We start from the raw sequence: 14642 nt of genomic DNA, 5'->3' as shown, positions 1-14642 counted from the left end.
AATTTTATCTTGAACAGATGTCAGAGACCTTGGGTTCACATAAACATTGAAAGATCTCCTTCATTTGAAGGTTTCTAAACAAATGTTTGACAGCTAATATATCAGGAGAACATTTGATGGCGTCTCCTTGTCTAGGAGGAAAACACTGTCAAGGTTCTCTAAGCAGCTGGTCTTGTGCCTGGCATGAAACTTTTGAAAGTCTAAGCCCATTTACCTGATCAAGATATAAGCCAATATATGCCTTGATTAAAAATGCAGTCTATATTCAGATGCCACAATACAGTTCCAAGAACAAACGGAGTTAAAAGAAGTTAAAGCCAAAAGAATTTAAAGCAAACATCAGTAGAAGAGGCCTAGAAATATTTCTGTGAGGCAGGCCAGTTCTAGGTTTAAGGGGGCACTGAGCTAAGTCCCTCTTGGGGTGTCCCCTCTGCTATGGAGGGGAGTTTGAAGTTGCTTCTGGTAGGCAGTAGCAGCACGAGGCAGCTGGGTCCAAGCACCTTTTATATTTCCCACAATGCCCTAGGGCAACATTCTAGGGCCATCTTGGGACATCTAATGGGGCCTAGGTTGTTTGGAGTTCTGGGCTGGAAAAATTATCTGAAGGTGGGAGAGAACAAGGGCAGGCATACAGAGCAAGCCAAGTTGGCTGCTGGCTCTGGGTTTTCCAGTAACCATAGGCAGCCCAATGATGAAGGCAGCTCTAGCAGTTGCTCAAGGGCATCCTTCACCAACCTGGTGCCCTCCAGCTGTTTTGAACTATGGCAGCCTTGCTGAGTGGGGCTAACAGGAGTTGTAGTCCAACACAGGTGGAGCGTGTGGGGTTGGCGAACACTCTTCTGGCATAACCTCCCTCATAGGATAGTTGTGAGGACAAATTGGGCAGGGGGAGTTCTTTGGAGAAAGTTAATTTAGCTGGGTTTTCAGCCTTGCCCTAACAAATAAATGAATCATCCCCATTCTCCACGGTGAGTTTGCAGGCTCCCTGCAGCTGTTGTAACATCCCATCCATTATCAAAATGGGGCTTTCTCCATTCTGGAGTGCTTCTTAGTTTGGAAACTGTTTTGTGTCCTGGAGGTGTCCCCTCCTCTCTGGTCTAAATATATTTTCGCTTTTAGAAGGAAGCTGCTGGGCAATGTGCTGGTCCCTGACCATCCAAATGGCGCCCTTTTCCTTCTGGGCCGGAACACAGACCCAGCCTAATTGCATCTGTGCTGTCATTCTCCTTGTGCAGCTGAGCTTGTATGAAAAATTGTGCAGCTGCGGCTGCTGTAAGAAATAGATGGAGGGGAAATGAATCCAGTCTTGAGAGCTTTCTTTTTCCCTTCCCCAAAAGGCAGGCTCATCTGATAGCTTCAAATCAGAGATCCGGTTTGAGCAGGGGTGGAAATAAAATGTGCTCTTGTATAGCTTTTTCTTTCTTTCTTATCACCCTCGGCTGATAAGCCAGTAGGTGAGAGAACAGGCTATGTTTTTGCAGAGAGCCAGTTGCTGCTTATTTGTACTGAGTTGCAGCCTCTTTTGTTCCAAGCAGTGTACAAATGTAATGAAAGAGCAAGGTTTAATTTCTGCAAAGAAAGACACCAGGGGATCAGTGCTGTGTGGAAGCTTCTTGCAAAGCTGACCTCTAAGCCGTGTGTGTGTGTGTGTGTGTGTGTTGCATCTTTTAGATTAAGCTTTGTATGCATTGTGCACTTTGCACATGATCAGAGATGTTGTCTTCATTATTTCTTCTTCACATTTATTCTAAGGTTGAGCTGTGGCTCAAATTCAGCTCATTGACAGAGACTGCAAGCTTTTGGGGTGGAAAGACAAAATTAAAGGCAAGGTGAGGGGGGAGGCTGGGAGAAGGAACAGCATTGAAATGGGAGGTCCAGAGACATGGATCAGGAATGTGGAGGCCTTTTAATTCGGGATTGCTGCTTTGGTAATGGGATTCATGGTGCCCTCTTTGAATAGCGTCCAGATATGTAGCAAGCCAGAATCTATTAATTTGTGAGCAATTACTAGATCACTCTTCGTCAACCTGGTGCCTTCCAGATATTGCGGACTACAGGCTGGGGCTGATGGGAGTTGTAGTCTGGGATATCTGGAGGGCACCTGGTTGATGAAGACTGGGATATCTTGATGAAGGCTGTTCTAGAGGCACAGTTGGAAAACCCTTTCCCCTTCACACACTCCCCTGCCCCCTCTTACTGCTAGTAATATGCGGACCTTTCATGAGGTCTCTATGGGCCTTTCCACACAATGGCTGTGTTCAAAAACCTTGGTGGACCACAGTTTGTGGAAACCAAGCCTTATGAGGAACGGTGGATGGAGCTGGGTATATTTAGCCTGGAAAAGAGGAGACTGAGAGGAGCAATGATAGCCATTATATAGCTACCAAATATCTAAAGGGCTGTCACATGGAAGACGGAGCAGGTCTGTTTTCTCCTGCTCCAGAGGGTAGGACACGAACCAATGGATTCAAGTTACAAGAAAGGAGATTCTGACTAAACATTAGGAGGAACTTTCCGACAGTAAGAGCCATTTGACAGTGGAACAGACTCCCACAGAAGGTTATGCACTCTCCTTCATTGGAGTTTTTAAAGCAGAGGTTGTACGGCCATCTGTCATGGATGCTTTAGTTGAGATACCTGATTTGCAGGGGGTTGGACTAGATGACCTCGGGGTACATTCCAACTCTACAATTCTATGATTCCCCTGAACACAGAGGTTGCTCCTGTGTCACTCCTGGCATGAGCAGCAAACCACAGATCCCTCTCGTAATGTTGCATCCAAACTGCAAATTAGCTCAAACAAACCACCTCTGGGAACAAGCCTTGTGGGTTTGTGTCATGGCTTGTTAGGAGCAAAACAAACTGCAGTCCCCCCTTTCAGACAGAATGGTGGAAAGTGTGGGATGGTGACTTGTTGCTCCCACTGGCTGGTGGGGAAGGGCATAACCGGAGCAGTGTTTGTGTGCGCAGGAAACCATTAACTTTAGCAATAAACTGTGAAACACCACAGGGATACTGTATACAAGAATAAAAACAAGATGAGTAAAACCAGATAAACTTCCATGGACCATGAGTTTCATCTGGCAGGTAGGTACCTGGTCTGAGCCACTGTGCAATAGACCTCTGGCACATGTGGCACCACAAAGGGGGTCTCCCTGGATGATTACTGGGAATGGGCAAGTAGGGAGGAAGCAAGGTGGTCCTGCAGAGAGCCTGGTCCCAAGTTGTTTAGGAATTTATAACCTTAAATTTGACCCAGGAGCATTCCTGCAACACTGGTGTTAGATGTGGTATCCCTTCATGTGGGAATGCAACCAGCGAGGCAGAATGTGATCTAGCAACCATTTTGTGGCTGTTGCAAGTCCTTGTTGATGACATCTGTAAAGTACTTTGTGTACACATTGGGGTCAGAAGGAGGTTTTAGTATTTGCAAGACGATGATTTATGTATGTATTGAATTTATACCCCACCTTTCCTCCAAGAAGCTCAAGGTGGCATAATACATGGTCCCCCCCACTCCCAATTTCATCCTCACTACAACCCCGTGAGGTAGGTGAGGCTGTGAAGACTGCAAATGAGCCACAAAGACTGGATTAGAAGGCATAAACTTTACTGAGCCACGTGTTGCTTCCCAACAGTACACAAAATGGAAACTAGTCAAATCTTAACTTCCTTTCCCTGCTGGTGCCACCCAGAACTGATTCCCCCCCATACTGACATTTTTAAATCACTTCAGTTCCTGTTCACGTTACAGAGGTAGCCTTGTAGTGTGTGTCTGTGAATGGAGGAGGGAGCAGGCACAATGCTATTTGTCCCAGAGCAGATTCCCAAAACGGTGAGCCACTCCCCTTTGCTGCTGCTTATAACTTAGGAGGGGGCATGTATCTTGATAGGCAAGGCCTCCCTTGACAGTAGCACCTGGCATTGCTACATCCACAGCTTGGAACTTAGTTGACTGGTGTCTGTTGTTGTTTAGTCATTTAGTCGTGTCCGACTCTTCCTGACCCCATGGACCAGAGTACGCCAGGCACTCCTGTCGTGCTTCGAGAACACTATCCAACCATCTCGTCCTCTGTCGTCCCCTTCTCCTTGTGCCCTTAATCTTTCCCAACATCAGGATCTTTTCCAGGGAGTCTTCTCTTCTCATGAGGTGTCCGAAGTATTGGAGCCTCAGCTTCATGATCTGTCCTTCCAGTGAGCACTCAGGGCTGATTTCCTTCAGAATGGATAGGTTTGATCTTCTTGCAGTCCATGGGACTCTCAAGAGTCTCCTCCAGCACCATAACTCAAAAGCATCAATTCTTCTGCGATCAGCTGTCTTTATGGTCCAGCTCTCACTTCCATATACCACTATATAATATAATAATAATAATTTATTATTTGTACCCCGCCCATCTGGCTGGGTTTCCCCAGCCACTCTGGGCGGCTTCCACAGAAACCAAAAAACACTAAAATATCATACATTAAAAGCTTCCCTGAATAGGGCCGCCTTAAGATGTCTTCTGAATGTCAGGTAGTTGTCCATCCCCTTGACATCCAATGGGAGGGCATTCCATAAGGCGGGCGCCACCACCGAAAAGGCCCTCTGCCTGGTTCCCTGTAGCTTCGCTTCTCGTAATGAGGGAACTGCCAGAAGGCCCTCGGCGCTGGACCTCAGTGTCCGGGCAGAACGATGGGGGTGGAGACGCTCCTTCAGGTATACTGGGCCGAAGCCGTTTAGGGCTTTAAAGGTCAACACCAGCACTTTGAATTGTGCTCGGAAACGTACTGGGAGCCAATGTAGGTCTTTCAAGACCGGTGTTATGTGGTCTCGGCGGCCGCCCCCAGTCACCAGTCTAGCTGCCGCATTCTGGATTAGCTGTAGTTTCCGAGTCACCTTCAAAGGTAGCCCCACGTAGAGCGCATTGCAGTAGTCCAAGCGGGAGATAACTAGAGCATGCACCACTCTGGCCAGACAGTCCGCGGGCAGGTAGGGTCTCAGCCTGCGTACCAGGTGGAGTTGGTAGACAGCTGCCCTGGATACAGAATTGATCTGCGCCTCCATGGACAGCTGTGAGTCCAAAATGACTCCCAGGCTGCGCACCTGGTCCTTCAGGGGCACAGTTACCCTATTCAGGACCAGGGAGTCCTCCACACCAGCCCGCCCCCTGTCCCCCAAAAACAGTACTTCTGTCTTGTCAGGATTCAACTTCAATCCATTAGCCGCCATCCATCCTCCAACCGCCTCCAGGCACTCACACAGGACCTTCACCGCCTTCACTGGTTCTGATTTGAAAGAAAGGTAGAGCTGGGTATCATCTGCATATTGATGGACACCCAGTCCAAACCCCCTGATGATCTCTCCCAGCGGCTTCATATAGATGTTAAAAAGCATGGGGGAGAGGACGGAACCCTGAGGCACCCCACAAGTGAGGGCCCAAGGGTCTGAACACTCATCCCCCACCACCACTTTCTGAACACGGCCTAGGAGGAAGGAGCGAAACCACTGTATAACAGTGCCCCCAGCTCCCAACCCCTCTAGACGGTCCAGAAGGATGTTATGGTCGATTGTATCAAAGGCCGCTGAGAGATCCAGCAGAACTAGGAAACAACTCTCACCTTTGTCCCTAGCTCGCCGGAGATCATCAACCAGTGCGACCAAGGCAGTTTCAGTCCCATGATGAGGCCTGAACCCTGATTGGAAGGGATCCAAATGGTCCGCATCCTCCAGGCGTGCCTGGAGTTGTTCAGCAACCACACGCTCAATCACCTTGCCCAAGAATGGAAGATTTGAGACTGGGCGATAGTTGGCCATACTGGCCGGGTCTAAAGATGGTTTTTTAAGAAGCGGTTTAATGACCGCCTCTTTCAGCGGATCTGGGAATGTTCCCTCACAGAGGGAAGCATTCACCACCCCGCAGAGCCCATCGCCCAGCCCTTCCCGGCTTGCTTTTATTAGCCAGGATGGGCAAGGATCAAGGAGACAGGTGGTTGGTTTCACGCGTCCAAGCAGCCTGTCCACATCCTACTGGGAAAACCATAGCTTTAACTATACGGACCTTTGTTGGCAAGGTGATGTCTCTGATTTTTAAGATGCTGTCTAGGTTCGTCATTGCTTTTCTCCCAAGAAGCAGGCGTCTTTTAATTTTGTGGCTGCTGTCACCATCTGCAGTGATCACTGCCTTGCCGTGGTGAAGGGGCTTGAATAACTCAGAGAAGCTATGAACTATGCATAGAATCATAGAGTTGGAATAGACCACAAGGGCCATCGAGTCCAACCCCCTGCCAAGCAGGAAACACCATCAGAGCACTCCTGACATATGGTTGTCAAGCCTCTGCTTAAAGACCTCCAAAGAAGGAGACTCCACCACACTCCTTGGCAGCAAATTCCACTGTCGAACAGCTCTTACTGTCAGGAAGTTCTTCCTAATGTTTAGGTGGAATCTTCTTTCTTGTAGTTTGGATCCATTGCTCCGTGTCCGCTTCTCTGGAGCAGCAGAAAACAACCTTTCTCCCTCCTCTATGTGACATCCTTTTATATGCCGAGCAGGGCACCCAAGACTGTTGTCTAAGTGGCAGCAAAGCCCCTTTCCCCAAATTTGGTTGGTGCAGCTGCCTCGGCCCTCTATGGAGAAGCATGACACACCAGTTATCTCTGCTTTGGTCACCTCTAGGTTGTAGTTCTGTAATCTGTCATAGGTGGGGCTGCTTTTTAAAAATAAGAAGAAGAAGAAAAAGAAAGCTCTGATGACCTAGAATATTTATTCATTTATTTTGTAGCATTGTTAGGTCACCCACCCCTCAAGTCCTCTGGGCAGGTTATTGACTTCAACAAATGCAGAGAAAGTCAAAAACAATATCAATGCATTATTAATACCATGCTTAATAATACGCCTCTTGGCAATTAATTCTTTCAGCTTTCAGAGTTGCTTGTGTTCTGTGTAAGCTGGATTTATCAGAAAATCTGATAAATGAGCACAGAATGTGGATTCCTGAATATCTGAGCTTTCATTTAAAAAAATAAAAAATAAAATAATCAGATGTTAGTTTGTGTATGGAAGTCCAAATAAAAATTAAAACTATTGTGTACTTTCCTGAGGAATTGACAAAATGTAGAAATGGGAGAGAAAGTTGATTCAGTTCACAATTAAAATAGAATGCACCTAATTTGCTCTTTCTAAAACGTGAACTGAGACAGCTTTCCTTCAAAATTCACAGGTCTGTCTCTGAATTTTGCACTGCAGATCTCCAACCATGTAATATATATATATATAGTGTGCATAAGCTGCACATATAAAATTCATTGTGTTAAGGAGAATTGCTTAGCAAAAAATTTGTAGGTTCGGCAAAATGGCATACAAATATGTGTATATATTACGAGAAATTTGCGCTAAAATGCTGGTCAATTTTTATGGGACTGACTTTAAAGAATAAAAAAAAAGTCACAAGTTGATGTGGAAATGAAAAACTGAAAGAAACTAAAATTGATGCATTTGCCCAGCCCTAGGTGCAAACTGTCTGCTCATGCAGGGCTCTTTTTTGAGCAAGCCCTAAAAGGTAAAGGGTAAAGGGTCCCCTGACCATTAGGTCCAGTCGTGACTGACTCTGGGGTTGCGGCACTCATCTCGCTTTATTGGCTGAGGAAACCGGCGTACAGCTTCCGGGTCATGTGGCCAGCATGAATAAGCCGCTTCTGGTGAACCAGAGCAATGCAAGGAAATGCCGTTTACCTTCCTGCCAGAGCGGTACCTATTTATCTACTTGCACTTTGAAGTGCTTTTGAACTGCTAGGTTGACAGGAGCAGGGACTGAGGAACGGGAGCTCACCCCGTCGCGGGGATTCTAACCGCCGCCCTTCTGATCGGCAAGTCCCAGGCTCTGTGGTTTAACCCAGTGTTTCCCAACCTTTTTTGGGCAAAGGCACACTTGTTTGATGAAAAAAATCTCGAGGCACACCACCATTACAGCCCCGTGACGTCAGCGCGCAGCGTCACGCAGGGTGGGACGCACGAAAGTGTAAGTTTCAATTTTTTTCCCTCCCCCTTGCCGGGGAACCTCCAAGCTTTGGGGGTGGGGGGGGGAGGAGGCAGCAAAGCGAGGCAGGAAGGAGAGCGCGGCTTGGCTGGGTGAGCTTTGGCAGGGGCAGGGAATGAGAGCCGCGAGGCGGGCGCTGCGGACGGAGGCGCTGCCCGCCGCGCTGCGGACGGAGGCGCTGCCCGCCGAGCTCACAGGCAGCCAGGCAGGCAGACGGCGGGAGCCCCGCGCTGGGCGGCCTCTCCTCGCCGCCGCCGCCCCGCCTCTCGCCGCCCGACTCGCCCGCCTCCCTCCAGGCAACATCTCGCGGCACACCAGGCAACATCTCATAGGTGGCACTGTGGGTTAAACCAGTGTTTCCCAACTAGTGTGCCGCGGAACAGTGGTTGGGAAACACTGGTTTAACCCACAGTGCCACCTGTGTCCCTGGCAGGGTATAAATGAATGTTGGCATACCATGGGCATTCGTTCCATTCCAAACTCCCTCTTGCTTCCTGCATTTCAGTTTTAAACCTCCAGTCCGACCATGGGGAAGCAGAACAGCAAGCTGCGCCCGGAGATGCTCCAAGACCTCCGGGAAAACACGGAGTTCTCTGACCTGGAGCTCCAGGAGTGGTACAAAGGCTTCCTCAAGGACTGTCCCACCGGCATCCTCAATGTGGAGGAGTTCAAGAAGATCTATGCTAACTTCTTCCCTTACGGTGATGCCTCCAAGTTTGCTGAGCACGTCTTCCGCACCTTCGACACCAACGGTGATGGCACCATTGACTTCCGAGAGTTCATCATCGCCCTGAGTGTCACTTCGCGGGGGAAACTGGAGCAGAAGCTGATGTGGGCTTTTAGCATGTACGACCTGGATGGGAACGGCTACATCAGCCGGGAGGAGATGCTGGAGATTGTGCAGGTAACCTTTGGCCCTCCTTCTCCTTCTCCTCCTCCTCCTCCTCCTCCTCCTTCTCCTTCTCCACACAGGCTCTCCAGCTCCCCAAAAACTTTCCCAGCCATGTCCATGAAAAATACCCTGAGCTCCCTCCATTGTTTCCTGCTTCCTTCAGTTCTGGGTGAGGTTTTTGTATTTCTGTCTTGAAGGTTATCGCTTAAGAAAAACCTATCCGATTTCAACATTGATCTCTTTACCTCTGACAGCTTTTGAAGTTGTTATTTATGCAGCTTACTGCAGTATTTGTAGAACTTACGGTGCTTGGTAATGTTGTCCTAGGAGCATTGTCACGCTTTGCTGGTTTTTAATCTATAAAAAAGGACATGAAGGTCGAAAGATTGAGGAAATGTTGCCTAATAGAAAGTGGATTAGTTGGGTGTCATTCTAGAGTGAATATTTTGAATAATTTCTTTTATGTGACTGACAGGCGGAAAACCGGAAGTTGTTTTTATTTCTATTCTATTCTATTTTTTCCCCCTCTAGTGTTTTCTTTTCTCTTTCTCTCTTTGTTTTTATTTAGAATAGATTAGATTAGATTAGATTAGTTTATTCTGAAAAAGCTTTAAAAAAATCTTATTTTTAAAAAGGGATGTGAAATTGGAAGTTGAGAAAGAAATTGTAACACGAACAGATTCATGTTGTACTTAGACACCCCACAGAACTTTGGGGGAAAGTGAAAAGTGCTTATGAGCACCAAGCAGACCAAGCTTATCACTGAGGGCAAGTGCTCCAGCTCATCCACCTTTAAAGCCATCCCTGGGTGTATCAGAGCATCTGACAACACTCTTCCCTCCAGCTGTTTTGGACCACAGTTTCCTGCTGTCTGGGGCTGCAGGGAGTTCCTAGAATCATAGGAAGGGACCCTGAGGTCATCTAGTCAGAGCAGAAACCCAGTCAGAGCAGGCTGTCCATGGGTGGTCCATGCAGAGGTGTCAAAGGCAATTCTGGTGTCTCGACACCAGGAATGAGTGAATGATCCACCCGGTGCAGATCCTCAGTCTTAAATCAGGCTTCTGGGAAGGAGGTGAGACCAAAGCAGCAAATCATGCAGAGAAATGACAGGGAGACTCCTCCATGCTGGGAACTCTGGCTCATGGGAGCTCTTTCAGTGATGAATTTTGTCTGGGAATTGTTGTCTCAGGGTCTCAGATAGGCAATGGAAGTCCTAATTGCTTATAGTATACTAGAGGCAGAAATAAGGGCTTGAAGATGCATGTCATGAGGTGGAGGAAAGAAAAAAACTTTCCCCTGCACTACATTGGGAGGTGTCAAGTGAGAAGAAAGGAAAACAGATGCATTCTCCCCACTCTCCAGAAACATTATCTCCCCCAATATATAGCAACGAAATGCTCGTTTTTAGGGTTGGCTGGAGGCTTGAACAGGAGCTGAGAATTCACTGCAGCATTTGATGTAGTTCCCATTTTGGTTGGGTTTATTTCAAGCCGCCTTTCTCTTCCCACCTACCACTCACTGCTTGAAGGGAAGTGTTGACATTGCGTTTTTCAACCCCTAAGATATGTAATGCAGGAGGACCAAAATAGTTCTGGATAACTGGACCCTAAAACTCAACAGTTTCAGAATTTCCCCCTGATTAAAACTGGCCCTCACTGCTTAATCAACCAAAGCCATAGTTGGTTAATGTGCTGATTAAGTTGATCAAAGCTAGCAGTCCTAATTGAAGGAATGGGCAAATCCAGTCTTAAGGGGTAATTAATCTTGAGTGTGTGCCGTTAGTAGTGATGATTTAATCTATGCTTCAGTTGATTAACGCACAAAGCTTTAAGATATGTATTTAGGCTGTGTTTATCAACAGTATTTGCAGTGGCCCAGAGTAATTCCTTGGAGGTGTGGGTGGGTGGATGACCTGTCAGTGAAGCCCAGGGGTTTTCTCCGGTTTTGTAGACAGGCCTTTCCTTCATGTCTGTCTGCTTCCCTTCTTCTGTTCCACACACTCTCTCTGTGCCTTATTCTCTTTCTCTCCCCCTCTCTCTGTCACTCTCTAAGCACTGCTGCAGATTTAAAGGAGGATACGCCCGACAGAGGAGATGGGAGAGCTGCTTTTCATGGAAATTTAATCGGCAAAGGGAGCAGATTAGCTGGGGTGAAGGGTGCGACTGGCTCGCCCCTCATGGATCCCTCTGTGCCAGGGCACTCTGGCAACTCCTCACCCCACCCTTCACTGCCCACTAGACGGGAGGAGGGCAGGAGGGGTGGAACAGCTGTTCCATTTCTGTGCCACAACAAGATGAAATGAGACATGGAGGCTTTAATCCCGACCAGTGTCAGCAAGTCAAAAGAAGCCGCCCCCACCCCCATCAGTGATTTGGATGGGAAATTAGGTCCATATTGCAAGATGCAAAGCTACAGACCTCTCAAAGGAGCCCCAGGGCACAGCTGTAGAAAAGTCCATCCCTAATAATTTTGGTAGCACTCTTTTGGTAGCACTCTTTTGGTAGCAATTTTTCAGAGGGCTTTGCGGGAATTGTCTTGCAGGTCTTCACAGCTCCTCCCCAAGAGATGTCAGAGCATCACCTTCATCATCACTATTCCTATTATTCCTCTTCCCGTTTTTCAGGAGATGGAGCTGAGACTGAGGAAACTAGGACTTGCCAGTGGGCACAGGCGTGAGGCTTGGATCCTGTCCCGCTTTTGCCCCATTCCCCTCTGTGCCTTTTGGCTTCATCTTGGCTTTTACCTCATCATCTAGATAAGAACTAGATGTTATTCGGTAAACGGGATGCGTTTGCAGAGAAGGAGCAGAGAGGGATCAGAAGTGCTGAAGCATCACATTTCTCCATCCCTTGGTGGTTAAAATCTGGAGGCCTCTTGGGACCCTATGAAGCTACCTCTGACATCTCAGGAATACCCTAACTGGAACTCAGCTGGAAAGGTCTTCAGTAGGAAAGAGGCTGAATTTCACAACACCTTCACCAAGGCTGTTGCAGTGGAGGCTTTTTGTGTGTTTAGGACATCTACATTCTGGGAGCACAGACACCCCGAACCCCTGACAGACGAGGCAGGTTGGAGCAGGGAAATAGTGGAACAGAAAAGTGCCATTCACCCCCCACAATTCTCCACTTTGTCTCCTCCCTTTTCTTTTCTCTTCTTCTTCTTCTTCCTTTTTTAAAGTAAACAGCATCAGGGACATTAGTATACACATGTGATACATTAGTGCAAACCAAGGGCTATGTACACACAACCGTTTACTCTGGCTCCAGTGCACTCCCACCAAAGGGGTTAGAAGCAGAGCATGTGTGACGTTAGCCACAATCCTGTAGTCTTTTGAGAAATATCCCTGTTCGATATGTTTTTCCTCAAGCCAGCTTTCATCTGATTTGAAAACACAAACCATGGTTTATGGTGAGGTGTGCATTGTTCAGACAGTTGTTGTGCATGCGCAGACAGCAGCTTTGTCAGAAAGGAGTTCAGGTGGGATTGCAGGTTTGAGGAAACAAATTGGGTCATGTGCATCAAGCAAATATGCTCCTGTCCCTTCTCTGGTGTGTACAGCAATGTGCAAATGCGGCTTGTATGCATTGGGGGAAAGCAACCTCACTCCATTTTAAGCCATGAATGTGTTCATAGCCTAGATCTCTCTCCAAAGAGCAGCCCTGGTCTTCAGCAGCTTCCTGGGCTGTGCCCTGGTAAAAACAGGCGGTGGAGCCTGCAGGTTCGGTGGGTCTAACTCTAGTGTGCTTCACAAACTGATGCCTCCCAGATGTTTTGGGCTGCAACTCACTGGCTGATGGGAGCTGTGGTTCAAAACATCTGGGCACCACGTTGAAGAATGCTGTCTTACACCCAGAAGAGAACCAGGTTTGATTTCAGCCTGCTGCAGCTGTTGTTTTGGTTCTGTGTCTTTTCAAACCACAATTGACTCTGAACATTCCTCTGCGCAGCCAGAGTGGGGGAGGGAGCAGAAACCCTTTGTAAATGAACTTGCCTTTGGGGATCCCTTTTTATTCCACGCTGACATGCATTATGGTTGCTTTTGATCCCATCCGGGTTAAAGCACCTGCTTTTTGGGAGAGAACAGGTGGGTTCCCCACAGAAAGCAAGAACTAGTCCAGATTGCTTGGAGGCAGCCGTGAATCTTTTAACTGGGTCTTGGATATTTATAAATTGGAGCTCTAAAGTGTCCTTGGCAGAGAGAAATTGGAGCACCTGGGAGGGTGGCTTCTTTTTTGTGCAGGTGAATTAAAGCTGGGTGTGTTCCAAGATCAGTCGAGGGTCCCATCTACCCATTCCTCTTGAGAAGTAGAAAGAATAACAACATCCCCTTTCAGGTTGAAAATCCAGATCTGTGAAGGATCCCACCGTCCGGGGCTGGTAGGAGTTGCAGTCCAGAGCAGTTCAAGAGCACCAGGTTGGGGAGGCTGACCTTGTAGCAAATGGCAGCCATGAACTCAGAGGCATCAGTGAGGGAGTTGGTTCAGCCAGGTGTTGGAATCCTGGATTTCAAACCTTTATCCAATATCAAAATAAAAAAATTCCTTCCAGTAGCACCTTAAAGACCAACTAAGTTAGTTCTTGGTATGAGCTTTCGTGTGCATGCACACTTCTTCAGATACATTTCGTGTGCATGCACACGAAAGCTCATACCAAGAACTAACTTAGTTGGTCTTTAAGGTGCTACTGGAAGGAATTTTCTTATTTTGACTATGGCAGACCAACACGACTACCTATCTGTAACTTTATCCAAGATGTGAGAATTCACTGGAAGGGTCATCCTATGTTCACTATCTGTAAAATGGGAATGACAAGGGCTTGCAATGATGATGATGATGAGTGCCACAAAATAATCAGTGATCAGAAATCCACACTTATTTTGGTTTGGTTTGAAGTATCATGGCCATTTCATGGTTGGCCCTGGACCCTGATCTGTCTATCCGGAGGGGCTTTTGTGGAATTGGCTAGGTACTCACACAGGGCAATGAAACATGGTGTCCTAGGAGGAGGGCTTGTGCCCTACTTTTCCTGAGGTTGCTTCCTTAGACAAAAGAACTCAGCAGGGGCTTCCCAGGAAGCATCTTACGAGGTTATGGAAATGCAACACAGACCAGTCACCTTGATCTCAGTGGCAGCTGGCCTGGGGAGTCTGCCTCCCTCCAGGTGTTGCTGCACTCCAGCTCCCAACATCCCTGGGCGTTGACCTCGCTGTCTGGGGATGATGGGAACTGGAAATCCCACACAACATCCAGAGGGTGCCAGGATGGGAACATTTCCTCCCCACCACTTCATACTAGAATTCAGGGTCACTGAGTTCCAAAAGCAAGTCACTTGACTTCACACAACACACAGCCAGCTTATGGAACTCACAGCCCCAAGATAGTGGTGTTTGGTCAGTCGCTTAGACTGACTAAGGGTTTGGCAAATTCACAGAGGATAGCCTTTCTGTTAACAGCTGTCTGCAGAGGTAGTATAGGAGACAGCAGGGGAAAGTGGACGTCGCCTCCAGGTTCTCCTTGGAAGCTCCAGGACACTTCTGTTTCCAGCTGCTGCAGGATGCTGGTGCAATGCCTGTGTTCTTACTGAATTTCCTGCCTAGCTTTATATTGCCCTCTCCTGGTAGCAGGAGAGTATTGCATGTCTGCATTAAGGGTTGTTGCTGCTGCTGCTGTTAGCCTGGGTTTGCCCTCCTGGACTCTGATCTTGCCCCATGCAGGGCAACCATGCAGAAGTGGTGGGG

The 14642-nt window shown here is 47.8% G+C and overlaps 1 protein-coding gene across 1 annotated transcript in view; it reads left to right on the top strand.

Moving 5' to 3' along the window:
* The window catches only part of HPCA (hippocalcin), a 36767-nt gene that overhangs the window by 16087 nt on the left and 6038 nt on the right, over positions 1–14642 (top strand). The window contains exon 3 of the mRNA XM_081203938.1: positions 8519–8917. Within this exon, the coding sequence (XP_081060064.1) occupies positions 8540–8917 (378 nt within the window). The 5' untranslated portion in view covers positions 8519–8539. The remainder of the gene's footprint in view (positions 1–8518; positions 8918–14642) is intronic.

The sequence above is a fragment of the Podarcis bocagei genome (genome assembly GCF_964188305.1).
Source record: "Podarcis bocagei genome assembly, chromosome: 7".
In the NCBI taxonomy this organism is placed as follows: domain Eukaryota; kingdom Metazoa; phylum Chordata; class Lepidosauria; order Squamata; family Lacertidae; genus Podarcis; species Podarcis bocagei.
Note: the sequence above shows the minus strand (reverse complement) of the source record. Positions and strands in the feature narration are given on the sequence as shown.